At 34.5% G+C, this 20,790-nt stretch overlaps 4 protein-coding genes across 5 annotated transcripts in view; 2 read left to right on the top strand and 2 right to left on the bottom strand.

The window, feature by feature from the left end:
- Positions 1 to 20,790, bottom strand: part of LOC134840025 (motile sperm domain-containing protein 1-like) — a 484,177-nt gene that overhangs the window by 150,133 nt on the left and 313,254 nt on the right. The window lies entirely within an intron of this gene.
- LOC134840674 (uncharacterized) overlaps positions 1 to 20,790 on the top strand; it is a 165,415-nt gene that overhangs the window by 130,368 nt on the left and 14,257 nt on the right. The gene's annotated exons all lie outside the window — the stretch shown is intronic.
- Positions 1 to 20,790, top strand: part of LOC134840675 (alpha-ketoglutarate-dependent dioxygenase alkB homolog 7, mitochondrial-like) — a 29,653-nt gene that overhangs the window by 2,352 nt on the left and 6,511 nt on the right. The window lies entirely within an intron of this gene.
- LOC134840673 (uncharacterized) lies at positions 6,031 to 8,355 on the bottom strand. Its single transcript, XM_063856640.1, has 2 exons — positions 7,744 to 8,355; positions 6,031 to 6,625 (listed from the first exon to the last, which is right to left on the bottom strand). Exons 1-2 carry the CDS (start codon positions 8,044 to 8,046, stop codon positions 6,065 to 6,067), a joined length of 864 nt encoding a protein of 287 aa, XP_063712710.1. The 5' UTR covers positions 8,047 to 8,355; the 3' UTR covers positions 6,031 to 6,064.

Below are 20,790 nucleotides of genomic sequence, written 5' to 3'. Positions count from 1 at the left end.
AAAATTCAGCCTATTATTTGTCTGCTCATGTTTTGCCGGCTTGGTTGCGACATCTAACAATTGTTTATTTTAGCTGTAAACAGTTCTCACTTCATTTTCTTTTAGAATTTTAAAAATCCCGCCGAATTAAAATTTGCTTTTCAGATTGGTTGTAGTTTTAGCAACTCGATTGAAATTTTTTTTCCTGTTTTTTTTACCGGCTTTATAATTTTCGGCCTAAATAATATTGGCTTAGTGGCCTTTTAGTGCGTCGATAAGACCGAAAAAATAATTATGCGCGTGTGTGTGCTCTGAGGGGAAAAGGGACTTAACATTTTCAAAAGTTAAGAATTTTTTTTTCGGCTGTGTTTCTGCTCAGGTATTTCGGCTTTGTTACCGCTTGGTTATTATAAATTCAAATCCAATCAACCATCCGGCGCATCTGGCGTAGAGGTATTACAGCCGTCTTAGATGGCAAAGTCTTGCGGTTTGAATCCGGCCGGGCCTTTTTTTTGAGTTTTTGTGCTTTTTTGTTTATTTTTGTCGGCTTGGTTACCGTAGCTCGATGGCTTAGCTTTATTCCAAATTGCTATAACCCTTATGCTTGAGACGAAAAAGCCCGGGAGTTTTGGTTAACTTTCTGACTTTTTTGAAAACTTGACTTCTTTATAGCATTCATAAAATCTTTTTAGGGTTTCCAATGGTGCAGGCAGTTTTATCCCGGATGTTTTGGCTATATGCAAGTGATTTTGATTTACCCCAGTAATTTGTAAACTTAATCGACCTGCCCTTGTATATTCTCCTTGGTTTTTCTTTGTTTTTTTAGCTTGAACGCTTCATTCGGCATAAATGGTTCCGGCTTATTTTATCGGCTTAATTAACCTATTTTGCGTTGTTTTACAGGCAAAAAAACTGATTGATTATTTTTTGAAACATTCAGGTAGTATGTTGCAAGATTTCAAAGTTTTCAAATTTATTTGCTCAAAATCTTCTTATGAGAACACTGTCTCATGGCTTTTTGTTTTCAGCTCAATGGGCGTCTACCCACATATTGTCTATTTAGTAGCAGCTCCTTAACGCAAAGGTATTGCAATCGGTTACTGGACGTTTTTCCCGTAAATAACTTTGTTCGCAGAATGGTCAGCGTAGTAGGAATGATATTTTTCTTAAATGACTGACATGTTCAATTTCTTGGAAATTCAAATATAACTAACATCTTTTAGGTAGAAGATAGGTGGAGTTCGTTTTAGGCAGTGAATGTTTTCAAATAAGTTTATTGAAATGTTGATTTTTTTTGGAATCGTAGTTTTCGTTCTTCTTCTTACGACGCGTTTACTGACGCATCGGCGTCAACATACGTTCGCCCCATCCGCCCTAGGAGCCGCTGGAGGTCGCCCGGGTGTTTGATGAAGTGGGCGTCGTCAGATCCTCCTAGTCGTCTGATTTCTTCTCCTCGTTGGCATTCATGCAACACATGGTGGACGGTATCTTCTTGGCCGCAGTCAGGGCACTCTGGGGAGTCGGCTGCACATATCCGAGCGAGGGTGGCCTTACAGAGTGATGACTGCCCCGTCCTGAACTAGTTGGTGGTGACTTCTTCCCTTCTGTTTCTACCGTGGTTTTACTTCGCTGTTTTTCTTGTTGTTTCATGTTCGCCGTAGAAGGCTTTGTATTTCGCTCTCCTCTCCCTTCTACTCGCTGCCTCTGCGGTATCCAGGCTGACAGGTATTTTCTGTTGTAGGAGGTTAGCTACTTCAGGAGGTTAGCTTTCGTCCTAGTTTCCGTCGTTTTATTTTCCGGTTTCTCAAAATGCCATTTTTGTCTTTTACGGTTTTTTATCGACTTAATTTCTAAAGCATGGGTTTTATTTGCTTAAACTATATTGTATTATTGAAACTACTGTATTTTTGGTTTTACCAACTCGATTTGTTAAAATGTATTTTACTTTTTCATTTAATTTTGGTCTGGATAGATTTTGGCCTATATCATTATGGCCTCATATCGCCTTTGCGGAGCGAAAAAAGTTTCAATGTGTGTTTTTAGGGTGATAGGGACTTGATAAATTTTCATCATTCTTAATTTTTTTTGATCTTTTTAACCTTATGTTCTTTTCCAATTTCTTTTTTTCCGACCTAATAGATTTCGGACTATTTTATTTTGGCCTAGTAGCCTCATGCCGCCTCTGACGAGTGGAAAAAGTTTTTGTGTGTGTGTGTTTTGAGGGTGAGTGGGACCTAATAACTTCTTATAAGTCCGAAGTCGTGTTAAATTTTTTTCGGCGTAAAAGGTTTCTGCGAAGGTATTTTCGGCTCTGTTACCGCTTGGTAAATTTCCTTCCGATGCTACTTTCGGATTATATAGTTTTGTTTTTTTTCTTTCAAAAGTAGCATTATTCAATATCATAGATTTAGTTTTTTCGACATTTTCGATTTTTTTTTGGATTTTTGTTCGACTTAGCGGCTTCCTTGTTTTGTATCGTAAGTTGTGCGAAACGACGATGTGTTATAAGTTTGAATATTTTAATATTGCTCAGATTTTTTTGTCAGTGTTAGAAGTTTTCCTTGACGATTTCGATTAGTTTTTTGTGATAGCACAGCAAATCATTTACAATATAAATGTTCACATCATTTCCCTACGGATAAGTTTTCAGAAGCTTATATCGCTATTTTGATTTTATAGCAATACCGTAATTGCCAAATTCGCTGTTTTGATCTAAACCTGTTTAACGGAAATGCCACAATAGTTTAGCGGAGAATAAATTGTTCCTTGTCGGTTTTAGTTTTGCTAAAGCTTTTCGGAAATTTAAAACCAGACTCTTCGTATGATTTTAAGGCCTAATTGTTTTCTTGGTTTTCCTCATTACGCTTGCGAGGAGACGTTTCTTGTAGTCGGGAACCGCTTACAAGTGGCTCCTAAGATTTGGTTACTGGATCGAGTCCTTTGCTCCCTTTGCCTCCTGTGCTTCGTGATTCGAGTCCCAGTCGGACACCTTGTTTTTTCAGTATGTTTGAAAATGAAAGACTTTTTTCCGGGAAAATTTGAACTGTCGGGCTTTTATTTCTTTGCTAATTTTTGTCGACTTAGTTATCATGTCACCAATTTTCCTGAATTGTTCGCAAATTTTATTGTAAGTGCAAGTATTATGATTTCCTATTAAATTTATAGTTTTACTTGCCCTGGCCTTGCATGTTTACCTTTTTTCTTCTTAATTCGGCGTGACTGGTTTCGGCGTATGTTTCATCGGTTCTGTCGAAATTTATTTGTGTGGCTTGATGAACAAAAAATATTTTTGTTTTGAAAAATTTGTCAGGTCGTTTGTGGAGTAAAAATTCATGGATTTAAACTTAATCGCTCAAAATTGCTTAAAGACAACAATTTTCTATGTTTTCGGCTCAATAGATTTCTTCTCGTAAGTTTGTCCTAACCGCTGCTCGGTAAGTACTCAAAGATTTTTGAATGCTGGTAATTGTGCTTTTCGGCTTTTTTTCTAAAATTGAAAATACAATTTTTTTACACCTGTTTTTTTTTCGTTTTAGTTAATTCGGTCTAATTTTCTAGTCAATAGCGTGCATTGCAGCGCTTGCTTTGTATTGCAAACGCTGCGAAGCTCCGCTTTGCCTCTGTGTGGTAAAACTGAACGTGACAGCTTTATTTTTGAATGTGCGTGTACGGAGAAATTTCCGTAAAAGATTTTTCGTAAAAGGAACAAAAATAAAAAGTTGATATACGTTCGGCTCGATTGTTTTTTGCAAATTTTCAATGGTAGGTTCTTATCTTCTTGCTAATTTTTGACTGCCCCTCCCTCAAACAATCGTGCGTATGTATTTCAAGAAAGTTTTATTACGTTATTTTTTGTATTGGTTTGTATTCATAGTCAATTGCCTGCCAGATATAGGTTTTGGCTATTATCGTTGTACAATTTGGAAATGCTTTCGAAGCACCTTAAGAGCATTATTTTAAAAACAAGGCATAAATTTCAATGGCTAGCGAAAAAAAAACACTGTACAATAACTCAATAACAATTTTTAATTAATGATAAGTTGCGATTTTGTTTTTGATTTCGTTCAGGTGTTTATAGATTTGGTCAATTTTCGAGTTAATGGAATCTTTTTCCTTCTTCATTTCGGCTTGGAGATCCGTCTTTGCTGCCTCTAGTCTCGTCTCATTCAATCGTTGACCGTTACTCACGCTATTTTCAAAAGATTTCAATTCTGACAATGTATCCATATATTTTGTCTCCAATTCCGTCAAAGTTGTCTTTCCTTCGTTGAACCTTTGAGCAGTCTCAGAATACCGCCAATTACTCAATGCCTCGATTTCTCTAGTTTTTTGTTCCAGTTTGTTCAATTTCAGGTGGCGGTGTCCAGTCTGTGGAATTTGGTTTCTAGATCAATATGGTTTGTTTTTAAGTCTGCAATATTATATTGTTTTGTTTTTTTTTTCTTTCAAAAGTAGCATTATTTAATATCATAGATTTAGTTTTTTCGACATTTTCGATTTTTTTTTGGATTTTTTTTCGACTTAGCGGCTTCCTTGTTTTGTATCGTAAGTTGTGCGAAACGACGATGTGTTATAAGTTTAAATAATTTAATATTGCTCAGATTTTTTTGTCAGTGTTAGAAGTTTTCCTTGACGATTTCGATTAGTTTTTTGTGATAACACAGCAAATCAATTACAATATAAATGTTCACATCATTTCCCTACGGATACGTTTTCAGAAGCTTATATCGCTATTTTGATTTTATAGCAATACCATAATTGCCAAATTCGCTGTTTTGATCTAAACCTGTTTGACGGAAATGCCACAATAGTTTAGCGGAGAATAAATTGTTCCTTGTCGGTTTTAGTTTTGCTAAAGCTTTTTGGGAAATTTAAAACCAGACTCTTCGTATGATTTTAAGGCTTAATTGTTTTCTTGGCTTTCCTCATTACGCTTGCGAGAAGACGTTTCTTGTAGTCGGGAACCGCTTACAAGTGGCTCCTATGATTTGGTTTGTGGATCGAGTCCTTTGCTCCCTTTGCCTCCTGTGCTTCGTGATCCGAGTCCCAGTCGGACACCTTGTTTTTTCAGTATGTATGAAATTGAAAGACTTTTTTCCGGGAAAATTTGAATTGTCGGGCTTTTATTTCTTTGCTAATTTTTGTCGACTTAGTTATCATGTCACCAATTTTCCTGAATTGTTCGCAAATTTTATTGTAAGTTGAAGTATTATGATTTCCTATTAAATTTATAGTTTTACTTGCCCTGGCCTTGCATGTTAACCTTTTTTCTTCTTAATTCGGCGTGACTGGTTGCGGCGTATGTTTCATCGGTTCTGTCGAAATTTATTTGTGTGGCTTGATGAACAAAAAATATTTTTGTTTTGAAAAATTTGTCAGGTCGTTTGTGGAGTAAAAATTCATGGATTTAAACTTAATCGCTCAAAATTGTTTTAAAACAACAATTCTCTATGTTTTTTTGTTTTCGGATCATGGATTTCCTTTCACGTAAGTTTGGCTTAACCATCGCTCAGTAAACACTAAAACGCTGGTAATTGTGCTTCTCGGCTGTTTTTCTTAAATTGAAAATACAATTTTTTACCCCTTTTTTTTTGTTTTAGTTATTTCGGTATACTTTTCTAGTCGATAGCGTGCATTGCAACGCTTGGAATGTATTGCAAACGCTACGAAGCTCCGCTTCGCCTCTGTGTGGTCAAATTGAATGTGACAGCTTTATTCTTGATTGGGCACGTACGGAGAATTTTCCTTAAAAGATTTTTCTTAAAGGGAACAAAAATAAAAAGTTGATTTACGTTCCGCTCGATAGTTTTCTGCGAAATTTCAATGGTAGGTTTGCATCTTGTTGCCAAGTATTGACCATACAATCGTGCGTGTTTATTTCAAGAAAGTTTTACTACGTTAACTTTTGGCTATTTTTGCTGTAAGTTCCGGTTTGTATTCATTGTCAATTGCCTGCCAGATATAGGCTTTGGCTATTATCGTTGTACAATTTTCGAAGCACCTTGAGAGCATTATTTTAAAAACAAGGCATAAATTTCAATGGCTAGCGAAAAAAAAAACTCAACAATAACTCAATAACAATTGTTTAATGATAATTTGCGATTTCGTTTTTGATTTCGTTCAGGTGTTTGTAGATTTGGTCAATTTTCGAGTCAATGGAATCTTTTTCCTTCTTGATTTCCGCTTGGAGATCCATCTTTGCTGCCTCTAGTCTCATCTCGTCCAATTGCTGACCGTTACTCACAATATTTTCAAAAGATTTCAATTCTGACGCTGTATTCGTCTCCAATTCCATCAAAGTTGTCTTTCCTTCGTTGAACCTTTGATCAGTCTCAGAATACCGCGAATCGCTCAATGCCTGGATTTCTCTAGTTTTTTGTTCCAGTTTGTTAAATTTCAGGTTATTAGCGGTGTATAGTCTGTGGAATTTTGTTTCTAGTTCAATGTGATTTGTTTTTAAGTCTGCAATATCCTTATTTACAGGCTCGTTCATGATCTTTATTTCATTAACTTGAGTTTGATCAGCTTTGGTGTCCGACAATTCGTTCGATTTCTTGTTCGCACTGTAAGCGATTGCGGCCGTCAAGCCAATTAGAACGAAGACTAGAATTGTCGTCAGTATGTGACAAACACAAATACATCGAACCTGACAAACAAAGACATGTTAAGTAAAAAATGAAACCCTCATTCTGATATAAGTATTATTGAAACTTATCGACAGGGAGCGGAAATCAAAGTCTTGCGAAAAAAACTCTTTACTATTTATCTTGTTTTTAAACAAAGTTAGAAAAGAAATATGCAGAAAGTTTATATTTTGATCTTATAAATGCTTAAACGATAAATTCCCCAGTTTTCATTGAAAAAATCAGAAATTAGTTTCAGATTAAAATCAGAAATTAGTTTAGATTTCTTAGAAACGCATGAAATGGCACACTGCTTGAATATGAATATTTCTTGTAAAATTTGTAAAATTGTTTAAAAAAGTTGAAAAGTGTTTTCATTTTCCCAATACCTGCCTATCGGGTATATACGCTCTTGCGACAGAATCGTCTTTAGAAATACTAAAATATTAGATTCATCTAGCTTCAATGCTATCGAGACAGTTCCTAAGAGCCCCATACTCTTCAAGTCAAACAAGATCAATTGTTTCAATTTACGGCGCCTCTCATTAATCAATAAGATTCTGATCAAACGAAATGCACACAGGCGAACCGGAACACTTGTAATATCATTATTAATTTCTTGCTCTATTCTTGTTCTATCTATGACTTAGCCCTTCGAGATCAAAATAAATGAAGAAATAGCTAATGTTTTTAAAGCTTGAGATGAGCAAGTTTTATCAATTCGGAACGGAACAAAGACTTCTTTCAAGTGCACATTTTGCTTGATATAAGCACTGAATCAGTAGATGGCGTAGCTTATATTAAATTAAAATTCAGTGTCTCATTCTGCACGTTTGGTCTAGAGCTAACGTTCGCGTCTGGAACAACCGAGGTAGAGTGTTCGCCTGGCAGTAAATGGTCTTTTTTCAAACTAAAATTTGTGGTTTTTGGCTTCAAAATTAAGTATCGAGGTCTTCTGAAATGTTTCAAAATTGTTGTAAAAATAATGAGAAACTATAACGAAGCATCTCAGTTACAAAATGAAGTAAAAAATACCACCAGCCAAAGTTTTGTCCATTTTTAAAATAATTTTGAAGTAATTTTGTGTCAGATTAGATAAAAAATAAAATGCTAGTCGCGCATACGAAAATCAAATTATCACCATTTTCTTCAACCGATTGTTTTCTGAAATAATCTCCAGTTCCTTGTCTTTCGTTGCTCCCCCAACCATTCCAGACTCTGGCATGTGTTCGTTTCCGTAAAGTTCAAGGTCATTGAACTTAACGGCATTGGCGTTGGCAGCAGAAGCGAAGTTAGTAGAAATACGTTGGGTTCCAGTCGCGTCGATTGAGCCCCAGTTTAGAGTATCTCTGTATCCTATCGAAGTTGTGCGCGTACTGCTTGATCCGCGCGAGCTGTCTGATAGAAAGCTATTTCTAGATGAAGGACGTTTAGTCGATGACATTTTTCGTTGGGTTTTACTTTTGATTCAATCCTCTGTTTGGGATTGGAATCGGGTTCAATAGTGATGTTTTGGGGGTTATAATAGAACTGCATATGATATTTTTTCGATATAAATATGATAATTAAATGTTTTATCGGATACTAAAGTAGTACTTTATTCCGAATAGAGCATTGCAGTTATTTTCTTTGCTGATAGTTGAGATTTTGTATGACAACTGATGACTGGGTTAAACCGTAAGATTCGTCAGATTTGATCAAATAAGAAATATTTTGACATGAGATGGTCGCTTGGTATCTTTGATTTGTAAACTTCTTTCAGTCTTCTTTGCGTCGCTTGAGCTTTTCTGCAAATAAGATACCAAACTATAGGTCATGTGTTGCCAAAATTTGACGTAAGTCTTTTTTTGGAAATCAACACTTTCAACTTCAATTTTAAACAACTTTGTCTGCGCACGTAACAAGTTAGCCCGTGGTTTTGATAACTTCTCTGTGCTGTCTTTTTATATTATTGTTCCGACCCTTGAAAATTGGGAGGAACTTTGTATTCGGGTGTGTTTTTGTTTTTTTTAAATTGTTTTTCACACAAAATTGGGTACCACAAAAAATCATCGGAATAATTTGAGCAATATATATCAAAGCCCTTTACTCGTGATTCGATTGACATCAATAAATTTTGAAAATAAATGCTTAAACGATAAATTCCCCAGTTTTCATTGAAAAAATCAGAAATTAGTTTCAGATTAAAATCAGAAATTAGTTTAGATTTCTTAGAAACGCATGAAATGGCACACTGCTTGAATATGAATATTTCTTGTAAAATTTGTAAAATTGTTTAAAAAAGTTGAAAAGTGTTTTCATTTTCCCAATACCTGCCTATCGGGTATATACGCTCTTGCGACAGAATCGTCTTTAGAAATACTAAAATATTAGATTCATCTAGCTTCAATGCTATCGAGACAGTTCCTAAGAGCCCCATACTCTTCAAGTCAAACAAGATCAATTGTTTCAATTTACGGCGCCTCTCATTAATCAATAAGATTCTGATCAAACGAAATGCACACAGGCGAACCGGAACACTTGTAATATCATTATTAATTTCTTGCTCTATTCTTGTTCTATCTATGACTTAGCCCTTCGAGATCAAAATAAATGAAGAAATAGCTAATGTTTTTAAAGCTTGAGATGAGCAAGTTTTATCAATTCGGAACGGAACAAAGACTTCTTTCAAGTGCACATTTTGCTTGATATAAGCACTGAATCAGTAGATGGCGTAGCTTATATAAAATTAAAATTCAGTGTCTCATTCTGCACGTTTGGTCTAGAGCTAACGTTCGCGTCTGGAACAACCGAGGTAGAGTGTTCGCCTGGCAGTAAATGGTCTTTTTTCAAACTAAAATTTGTGGTTTTTGGCTTCAAAATTAAGTATCGAGGTCTTCTGAAATGTTTCAAAATTGTTGTAAAAATAATGAGAAACTATAACGAAGCATCTCAGTTACAAAATGAAGTAAAAAATACCACCAGCCAAAGTTTTGTCCATTTTTAAAATAATTTTGAAGTAATTTTGTGTCAGATTAGATAAAAAATAAAATGCTAGTCGCGCATACGAAAATCAAATTATCACCATTTTCTTCAACCGATTGTTTTCTGAAATAATCTCCAGTTCCTTGTCTTTCGTTGCTCCCCCAACCATTCCAGACTCTGGCATGTGTTCGTTTCCGTAAAGTTCAAGGTCATTGAACTTAACGGCATTGGCGTTGGCAGCAGAAGCGAAGTTAGTAGAAATACGTTGGGTTCCAGTCGCGTCGATTGAGCCCCAGTTTAGAGTATCTCTGTATCCTATCGAAGTTGTGCGCGTACTGCTTGATCCGCGCGAGCTGTCTGATAGAACGCTATTTCTAGATGAAGGACGTTTAGTCGATGACATTTTTCGTTGGGTTTTACTTTTGATTCAATCCTCTGTTTGGGATTGGAATCGGGTTCAATAGTGATGTTTTGGGGGTTATAATAGAACTGCATATGATATTTTTTCGATATAAATATGATAATTAAATGTTTTATCGGATACTAAAGTAGTACTTTATTCCGAATAGAGCATTGCAGTTATTTTCTTTGCTGATAGTTGAGATTTTGTATGACAACTGATGACTGGGTTAAACCGTAAGATTCGTCAGATTTGATCAAATAAGAAATATTTTGACATGAGATGGTCGCTTGGTATCTTTGATTTGTAAACTTCTTTCAGTCTTCTTTGCGTCGCTTGAGCTTTTCTGCAAATAAGATACCAAACTATAGGTCATGTGTTGCCAAAATTTGACGTAAGTCTTTTTTTGGAAATCAACACTTTCAACTTCAATTTTAAACAACTTTGTCTGCGCACGTAACAAGTTAGCCCGTGGTTTTGATAACTTCTCTGTGCTGTCTTTTTATATTATTGTTCCGACCCTTGAAAATTGGGAGGAACTTTGTATTCGGGTGTGTTTTTGTTTTTTTTAAATTGTTTTTCACACAAAATTGGGTACCACAAAAAATCATCGGAATAATTTGAGCAATATATATCAAAGCCCTTTACTCGTGATTCGATTGACATCAATAAATTTTGAAAAAAAATTCCCAGTGTAGAGAAAAACTAGTTTGAAATTTTTTTTGTCTAATTTCGAGCGAATAAGGTGAGCGAGCAGGCTTATTTTGCTTTTCAACCAAAATTATTTACCACAAAAATCATCGCAATGGGTGGAGCAGCCTTGAATCGAACGACATTAAAATTTTTTCAAAAATGTGTCCCAGTGTCGAGAAAAGCCTGTTTGCTATTTTTAAGTTTTAGTCGAGTTTCGAGCGAGTCAAGCAAGCGAGTAGGCGTATTATAAAAGAATAAACCATGAAACATGAGTTGAACTCCAGCTAATTTTTTTAGCGCTTTTTTCGGCATCAAAAACTTGAAACTTTCAAAACAATTTCTGCGAACAAAATTGATTTTTTTTACTCTGACTGGCGATTATGCCTAAATTCTAGGTTTTCGTCAGTTCCGTTTATCACACGACTCGCAAAAAGAGTATGGCCGGAACATTCTGCACTACTTGCCCAGCTACCGTCTATCCTTGTTACCCTTGCGATCAGCAAGGGTGTTGCAACCGGGTACTAGACTTCTTTTCCGGCCAATAACTTCGTTCACAGAATAATCAATTAAATGCTCAGTTTCTTGAAATTTTAAATAACATTACCATCATTACACATAGGTAGTAATTGAATAGTGCTCGTTTTATTAGTTTTCTGAAAAATATTGAGTTTTTTTTTCGGATTCGTGGTTTTCATCCTAGTATCCGTCCGTTAATTTTCATTTTTCAAAGTATGGGTTTTTTTGTTGTGAACAGTTTTTACTATAATTGAAAGATCTGTAATATGTAAATATACAAATTCTGATTTTGAATCATTATACCGCTGCAGATACATATTTTGTGTTCTTTTTGAAATTATCTCTAATATTCGAAGTTATCGTTTTTTTGGTTGTAATTTTACCAACTCGATTTGTTAAAAAAATTTTTTGTTTTTTCTTTCTGTTTTTTTTTTAGCTTGATAGATTTCAGCCTACTATATATCGGCATAATGGTCTCATTTTGCTGTATGTTTGTTTTGAGGGCGATGGGGTTTAATAACTTCCTATTAATCTTAATTTTTTTTTGAAATTTTTCTTGGATTTTTTTATTTTCCTTTTTTCGGCTTGATTTTGGCTATTTTTATATCTGCTTAGTGACCTCATATTGTTCCAGTTGACGCGCAAATAGAGTTTGTGTGTGTGTGTGTGTGTTTGAAGGTGAGGTGGACTTAATAATTTTTTATATTTTTTTGGCTTAAATGGTTTCTGGATAATTTTTCTTGTGATGCTAATTTTATATTCTAATGTCTTGGCACGTTTTTGTTTCAAAACTAGCCTTATTTATTTTCGATAGATCTAGTTTTTTTGGCATTTTCTTTTTTCTGGAATTTTACTCGACTTTTCAATTCTTTTGGAATTTTATTCGACTTATTCGTCTTGTTTTGTATAACAAGTGGTGCGAAGCTCAGCTTCGCCTCTGCGTTTCAACTTAATTTTTTCAAAATCGAATACCGTCTTTTTTATTCCCTATCTTGTAACGCAATGTTTCTGTTAGTGTATTGCAAGGAGTACGAAGCTCCTCTTCGCCTCTGTGTATCAACTATTTGAGTATATCAACTATGATATTGTATCAACTATCTGGACGAAGTCTAATTGTTTGCACTGATTTTTTTTGGCGTACTAGGTGTCTTCCAAATTTTTGTTAGCGTTTTTGTTGAGAAATTGATTTTCAAATTATCCTTGTGTTTTTTCTGTCATCTTCTGATTGTTTTGCAGCCATTGTTTAGATTTTTGCCAGCCTATTTCGAAACTTTACTTCTTGAAAAAGTTGTTTGAGGCTTTTTCGATTTTGTTACCTTTTTTTCCTTTTTGATGATAAGGCAATTAATTAAACCTTAGTAATGGGCATTCAGTGAATAATTTTTTTTTGATATCAAGTTATCAAAACATTAAAAATGTTTTTTGATGTGTTTTTTTTTCCATTTTGTGCATTTTTTGATATTTTTGGCTCAAGAGAAGTGCCAAGTAAGTAAATATAAGATCAGTTTGCAGCGCTGTGTAAACTGCCAGCTATGTTGTTTTTTTTATTGTCTTCAAATGTGTCTGAGAGCAAGCTGTGAGCACTATAGTTTTTCAATTGAAATATCTTTTCGCGTCTTCTTCTGTATAGGTTTTTATAGTTTGCTAACGGTATATTTGCGCTTGTTTTTGAGCAAAGCAGTAGTGGACGAATTTGACGAATTTTTTTTCTCGTGTTTTTACTTTTTCGTCAAGCACAGACTGAAAAGATTGGTTTTGTCTATTTGAAGAGATTTTAGAGTTTATAATAAGAGCTTGGAATTAAATAAAAGTTACGGAGCTGTCTTAAATAGCATATGGATAAAGTAGCATAAACTTTTGCTAGCTTTATTTACGTGTTATCGCGTGCTTTCTGTAACTAAAATTGCAATTCCAAAAGAACTTTTTATGTCGTGGTTCTGCAAGAAATAGAAAAATATTTCGGTATCGCCATTTAGTGGCATATGCATGATTAATCATTCATTTTCACTATTTTTAAACAAAAACTGAAAAAACTAAATGCCTGATATAACATGATGAGATAAACAGCCGGAATATTTTGGTTAGTATTAGTATCAAGAAATCTGATTGGCTAATATGTAATTGTTTTAATAGTTTTCAAAAGTTTTAAAAGTTGTTTGCTATTTTATCTTTATGCTAAAGTTACGGTCCCCAAAAATATCCGTAAATTGATTTGCACAAAGAATGAACATTATTTTCTGATATCCTCATAGTTTGCATATTTGAGTGTTATGTTTTCACAATTTGCATCTTTAAGTGCTGTCATTGTTTCGCCAAATGTTTTATTTACCGTGGTTGTAGATGCATAAATGCATGATTAAATTTTAGACAATGATCAAGGCTCGTTTGATTTCCCAATACTGTATTTTCCTCGAGTGAATAAACTGTTGGTGATTGTGAGGGTTTAGTCTCCGTGCTTTATACCCTTGCGAGTAGCCAGGTTATATTCGGAAAGAGCATGATTTCCGCGCACCCCTGTGTGGAAGGGTATAGTAGTGCCATTTGCGGCTGTATATACAGCGCGTCGGGTCCTCCAGTTGAAGGCGGCACTTCTGGACCCAACCATAGTAAATTGATTGCGTATTACCTATCCCCGTAAACAACTTTGCTAGTTTTAGGTTGACAAAAAACGGCAGGTTTACTAAGGAGCACTGTCGATGCTTTATAAGTGGTACCTGTATGTTAGATTTCAGGATTAATGGATGTCAGCTTTAACTCGGGCAGTTTTTTACTTGCTATGTTTTTCTTCTTTTTTTTCTGATCATGTAAAGCTTCCAGTTTTTTTTATTTCGAAATCATCGTCGCAGTTGAAAAATAATCGTCACTGTTTTCCTTTTTAAAATTCGTGGCACAAAAGTAATCTTGGCCTTTTTTATACTTATAGTTGATCGACCGAATGTGTTTTTATATAGGTTTTGGTGAAGGTAATACAGTTAAGTTTTTGGGCATAATTTTTTTGGTATAATTTTTTAATTAGTTTTTTTGCCAACAACTGCTTTTTAATAATAGTTTCATTCTTGCATATAATATTTGAAGGCCGACAACCGAGTTGAAAAGTAGAGTTGGATTTAGCAAGCTTGAAGTGCTACCAAATCAGAATCGTTTTTTTTTACTAAAATTTTTGACAGTTTCCAACTCAAAGTTTCGAGAACTTAATCTTTTGAAATAATTATTCGTTTTGTCTATTTGAAGAGATTTTAGAGTTTATAATAAGAGCTTGGAATTAAATAAAAGTAACGGAGCTGTCTTAAATAGCATATGGATAAAGTAGCATAAAGTTTTGCTAGCTTTATTTACGTGTTATCGCGTGCTTTCTGTAACTAAAATTGCAATTCCAAAAGAACTTTTTATGTCGTGGTTCTGCAAGAAATAGAAGAACTTTTCGGTATCGCCATTTAGTGGCATATGCATGATTAATCATTCATTTTCACTCTTTTTAAACAAAAACTGAAAAAACTAAATGCCTGATATAACATGATGAGATAAACAGCCGGAATATTTTGGTTAGTATTAGTATCAAGAAATCTGATTGGCTAATATGTAATTGTTTTAAAAGTTTTAAAAGTTTTTTGCTATTTTATCTTTATGCTAAAGTTACGGTACCCAAAAAAACATCCATAAATTGATTTGCAAAAAGAATGAACATTATTTTCTGATATCCTCATAGTTTGCATATTTGAGTGTTGTGTTTTCACAATTTGCATCTTTAAGTGCTGTCATTGTTTCGCCAAATGTTTTATTTACCGTGGTTGTAGATGCATAAGCGCATGATTAAATTTCAGACAATGATCAAGGCTCGTTTGATTTCCCAATACTGTATTTTTCCTCGAGTGAATAAACTGTAGGTGATTGTGAGGGTTTAGTCTCCGTGCTTTATACCCTTGCGAGTAACCAGGTTATATTCGGAAAGAGCATGATTTCCCCGCACCCCTGTGTGGGAGGGTATAGTAGTGCCATTTGCGGCTGTATATACAGCGCGTCGGGTCCTCCAGTTGAAGGCGGCACTTCTGGACCCAACCATAGTAAATTGATTGCGTATTACCTATCCCCGTAAACAACTTTGCTAGTTTTAGGGTGACAAAAAACGGCAGGTTTACTAAGGAGCGCTGTCGATGCTTTATAAGTGGTACCTGTATGTTAGATTTCAGGTTTAATGGATGTCAGCTTTAACTCGGGCAGATTTTTTTTACTTGCTATGTTTTTCTTCTTTTTTTTCTGATCATGTAAAGCTTTCAGTTTTTTTATTTCGAAATCATCGTCGCAGTTGAAAAATAATCGTCACTGTTTTCCTTTTTAAAATTCGTGGCACAAAAGTAATCTTGGCCTTTTTTATACTTATAGTTGATCGACCGAATGTGTTTTTATATAGGTTTTGGTGAAGGTAATACAGTTAAGTTTTTGGGCATAATTTTTTTGGTATAATTTTTTAATTAGTTTTTTGCCAACAACTGCTTTTTAATAATCGTTTCATTCTTGCATATAATATTTGAAGGCCGACAACCGAGTTGAAAAGTAGAGTTGGATTTAGCAAGCTCGAAGTGCTACCAAATCAGAATCGGTTTTTTTAAAAATTTTTGACAGTTTCCAACTCAAAGTTTCGAGAACTTATTCTTTTGAAATGTCGTCTTTGTTGTTTTTTCCCTTTTTTCCTTATACATAGTTTATATATCTTTAGTCCTTCATTACACATGCGAGAGCAAGTGTCTTGTAATTGGGAACTAGACTTTTTTCTCTTCAACAACTTGTCCAGCAAAAAATTGGATGTAATTTGTTATCGAACCCTAACAACTTCCAGGTTCCTTCCCACTTGGCCTGGAGTTAACGCGGTTGCTTTTGCAACCTAAGGTCTGGGTTTCTAGTTCCGGCAGGAACTTGTGTTTTTTTTCAGTATGTATGAAATTGAAATTTTTTTTCCGGTGAAAAATTAATTGTCGTACTTTTGTTTGTTCGCTCAAGTTTTGTCGGCTTAGGCGCCACATCACGGGTTTTTTTTGTATAAAAAAAATAAGTATCATGATAGTTGCAGCCGTTGATAATTGTAGTTTCAGGAGGACTTGAAGTTTTTTATAAACTTAATTTTTTTTGGCTCTACTGGTGCTGCTCACAAATTGTCGATCCGTAAGTTTTGATTAATTTGAAATTCATAAAACATTTATAATGGAATTCTATGCTATTGATTTCTTTAGTTTTTACTTTTTTCAGACGCTTTGGAAAATTTCTTCACATTTTGCAAAAAATTTTGTTTTGTCGAAAACTACATAACAATTTTTTGAAAAAAGGGTATCAATGGAAAAACCATTACTCCCTTCTTTGTGGTTGCATAATCTTCCAGTCTTTTTTAACCCACGCCACTGTCTACAGCTTTCGAAAACGTCTGCGGGGAACAATTTTGACCTCTAATTTTTGATTTTTAAAATCTTTTTCTCAAAAACTACCCATCAAATCTGAGATTTTGGGTTCAATGGATAGAACGGGTTGTGAGAAGCTCGCCTGCAGCAGCTTCTACGCCAATTTTTTTATACAAAAAATTATGGCCCTCGGAATAGTCAAATGTTTGATTTTGTTAGTTTTTTTTAATCTTTTTGTTTTCTCTCAAAATATACCCTTCCACATGTGAGATTTTAAGTTCATTCGAAAGAGCGTGTTGCGGGAAGCTACGCTCAAATAATTCAATTAAATTTTTTTTACTTTCCGGAAACCACCTCCCAAATCTCCCAAGCGTTCAATTCATAGAACTGGTTGTGGCATGTTCCCCTCCATAAGCGGCTACGTCCAATTTTTTAAACCCAAGAAGTCATTGTCTCAAAAAAATCAAAGTTTTGATTTTTTGAAAATTTTTTGAATTTTTTTTGACTTTTCTCGAAAACTACCCTCCCAAATCTAGGTTTGTAAATTCAATTGAAATAACAGATTAGGTTAATCTCTTCTGCATGAGCGTCTACGCCCAAAAAATTTTACACAACTTGCTATGATTTTTGGAAAAGTAATTTGTTTGATTTATTGGCCCTTGTTGGAAATTTTTTTACTTTTGTCAAAAACTACCCACCAATTTTCAGGTTAAGTGTTCAATCTAGAAACTCGTTTTTGGAATCTTCTCTGCAAATCTGCTTAAGTGGTCATGGTCTTCTTTTTTTGCAGGAAAAATTTTTTGTTTTTGATTGCGGTTTTTGATTAATTTAGAAACTACCTTATCAAACAGAAAGAGTCGGTTGCGAGAGTTTTTCCTGCAGAAGTGGCGACTCCTTAAGTTTTTGTAAGAAAAAGGTTATGTTATTGGGAATATTCCAATGTTTGAAACTTTTTCTATGTTCTCACTTATCTTAGAAGAGAAACAAGGTAAGGTTTTGAGCAAAATCCAAGTTTTTTCCTTCCGGTTGAAAAATCGTACTCAGGTTTCATTTGTCTTGGTCTCTGTAAAATAAAGAATGTTTTCTTTTTACTCTGAATTATTCAACAATCATTCGAAGGTTTTTTTGCTCGTCATCTCAACTTATTATTTTTTTTGCAGCCAAGTTTAAAACTTCGGTTGGAAATGAAATTAACTTTTGCTGTCATCATTTATCCTTGTCATTTTTTTCTAATCACCTATGTATGGTAATTGATGCTTTTTGCTGATGATGGGAATGAATCTCTGCTTCGCGTCTTTTTAAAGTATTTTTTCGACCACGAAATGAAATTTATTCGAGAGTGAGAAAATAAATTTTTGTTCGGGTGGGTATTTGTGCCGGGATCGAAGTGAAAAGGAACGGGTGTTCTTTTTTTTCGAACGATTTTGAGGTCGAATGATATATCATGTTGAAGCCTTTTGAGGCTTAATGCGATCTATATTCTTAAAATTTCATTAAGTTATTTAAGTGTCGAGAAAAAAAGGTTTGAAAATTTGTTTTTTTTTTCAGTCCGATTTAGAGCAACTAAAGCGAATGAATACAGATAGATGGGGCTCAGTAATATCTAGAAAAGCTTTTTAGTCGTTTTTTGAGCGGTATTTAAAAATTTCTAAATGCCGATAAAAGTTTTGCCTTTTAGTCCGATATAAAGTGAGTAAAGCACTGCTGCAAACTTTAGATGTGGATAAGTTATAAATCAAATGAAGCAAATTAAGTTGTTGTTCAATCGATATTTATGTGGAAAAAATTTAGGAAAAAACTGAAAAAAAAACAGTCGGAACTTTTTGTGCTACTTACACAGCAGCGATTAAAGTTATGTTTTTCTGACAATTTCACAATTTTTCCTTTTTTCCGTTCAATTTTATGTAACATAAAGGAAACTCACAGGAGGTCAAGCTAGGTATCATATTAAAGCTTTATTTTTGTGATTCGGATTCCAAAAAAAAGAGAAACGTTGTCTCACTGTCGAAAAAAATTGGTCTGAATGTTTTCGGTTTCCAGAGTAAATCAGACAAAAAGTAAGAATTCAGAGGAATTTTTTTTTTAATTTTGAAACCTGCCACGCGTAATCAAACCAAATTATGCTGACCTAGTTGCTTTTTGATATGAAGGTCATTTGGCGAGGTATCTTAAAATAGTAAGTGATGGTAATATTTGGTTACAGGGATTCATGCATAATTGGCGCAAATATAAATTTTACAATTCAACTCGAATCTTCATTATGAGCTTTGTTTAGTTTTGATGAACGATGTGCCGGCGGGGAGAATATGGGGACACATCATTTGATGTTTCTATCCGAATTAAAGTTTTCTACTTCAAAAACAATCGATTTTCCAATTTTAGATAAAATCTGGAAGGAATTTGTAGAGAGGCTGAATTTAATATGATTGAGTTTTCTTAAATTTGATTTTTTATTTGCCAACCGGTAACTCTTATTTTGTGTTTATATTTTCTGGTTTATGTAGGACTGCGTGAAAAACGAGTTACTTTGCTTGGCTTCAATGCCGTTTCAAAAGATATCTAAAAAATCATGAGCCGTGAGTTTTCATCGTAGAAATTACATGATTGAATTAGTTCTAAAAATGATCAGATGAAAATAATGAAACCCAGTTTTATATTTCCTTTTTTGGTCAAGCATTTCCCTGAATCTCACGCTTAAGCTCTCCCATTTCTCTTCGAAGTGTTCCTTTCGCAGCATTTATCTTTGAACTAATGTCGTGGCCAACTTGATCCATATCTGTATCGTGATAGTTAATTAATTTGATTATATCTTTATCGTGATCGCCCTTCAATTTTTTCATTTCATTGTCGTGATCGTAAACTAATTGTACCTTATCGTTATAGTGAAGGTTCTCTAAACTGTTCAAATCGGCGTTTAGGCTGTTCAATCTGGCATCTAGTTGTTTTGAATCGGTAGCTTCTTTTACGTTTTCAATATCCTTGCTCAGTTTTTTGAATGTCACACCACTTAGATGGTCAAGTGCTTCAAAATTTAACTTCAGGGACCTGTGATTCCCTTTGAGCGACGATATGTTCTGCTGCAATCTTATCACCTGCGTATTTATTTGAAGCTGATCGGCTTTGGAGTTGGACAACTCGTTTGCCTTGCTGTTTGCTCCAAACGCAATGGCAGCCGTGAATCCAATTATGATGAAAAGTCCGAGTGTTGTCAAAATAAGATAAATGTAAAGAAATCGCACCTGTAAACGAAATTGTTCTAATGCAAAACTACAAAAATTGCAACAACAAAAAAAAACAACTTTGAATGCGATTCTTCTTCCGGATTTCAATTGATTTTTTTTTGTGGCTGACTAGCATATGGTTTGTAGGTAAGTCCAATTTTCGTTCAAAAAAGAGCCTGGTTAACTTATTTTTGGTTATATTATGTTGTACAAAGATCAAAAAAAGATCGGTAAACTTTTCCTATCACTTTTTATTTCAACCAATCGGTAAAATTTTCCTATCACTTTTTATTTCAACCAATCAGATCCAGGCATAATGCAATTTTTAAATATTAACAAGCATCAAGGTTACTGTATCAATAGAGGTGGAAAATTTTGGGAAAGCATATTCTAACTTTTCGTTAAGGGATGATAATTGTTCTTGGGTGACAATTTTTAACATTCGTAGCAAGCAACCGTTTATAATATGTCTCAAGATGGCTTTTATTTGAGTCAAAAGACAGTTCGTATCTCGGATTTGAAACAGTTCGTATTTCTGGGGGATTCAAAATCATCAGGGGGGCATCGCAACTTTGGATCAATTCTGATAAACAAAATGGTAAAATCGAGCGAGCATTTTTCCTGAACATGAAAATTGGCATAAAATTTCAGTTATTTAAACCAGGCAAAAATTGTTTTGCGTTGAAAAAACAGTTTTTTGGAGCTCTCAATATTGGTATATTTTTCTAAATTTTTGCATAAACGTTCTATGGTATAAAATCTCAAATGGGGTCCATTCAGACCCCCCCTTAAAAAAAATTGGAGGGGTTAATATCCTAGGGCGCGGGGTCTATGAAGAAGTCGATTTGTGTTGCTGGAGGGGGAGTCCCGACAATTAAGGAGTACAGAGTACGCTCACATTCGTCAGGAGTATTAGAGTGGGCAGAAATAAAAAATGCAGCTTGATTAAATACACTGAAAATTGTCGTTCATCACACGAGTCTCAATATAAAATCAGCAAGTGGTAT

Source organism: Symsagittifera roscoffensis, chromosome 2 (assembly GCF_963678635.1).
Source record: "Symsagittifera roscoffensis chromosome 2, txSymRosc1.1, whole genome shotgun sequence".
NCBI classification, from domain to species: domain Eukaryota; kingdom Metazoa; phylum Xenacoelomorpha; order Acoela; family Convolutidae; genus Symsagittifera; species Symsagittifera roscoffensis.
The sequence above is the reverse complement of the archived record's forward strand: the minus strand, read 5'-3'. Positions and strand labels throughout refer to the sequence as shown.

Bases quoted from the DNA above. Each gene is read 5' to 3' on its own strand.
- LOC134840673 (XM_063856640.1), bottom strand. From the start codon at position 8,046: ATGTCATCGACTAAACGTCCTTCATCTAGAAATAGCTTTCTATCAGAC. The intron at 6,626-7,743 runs GTGATAATTTGA...TTTGTTTGTCAG, and splicing joins ACAATCGGTTGAAGAAAATG to GTTCGATGTATTTGTGTTTG.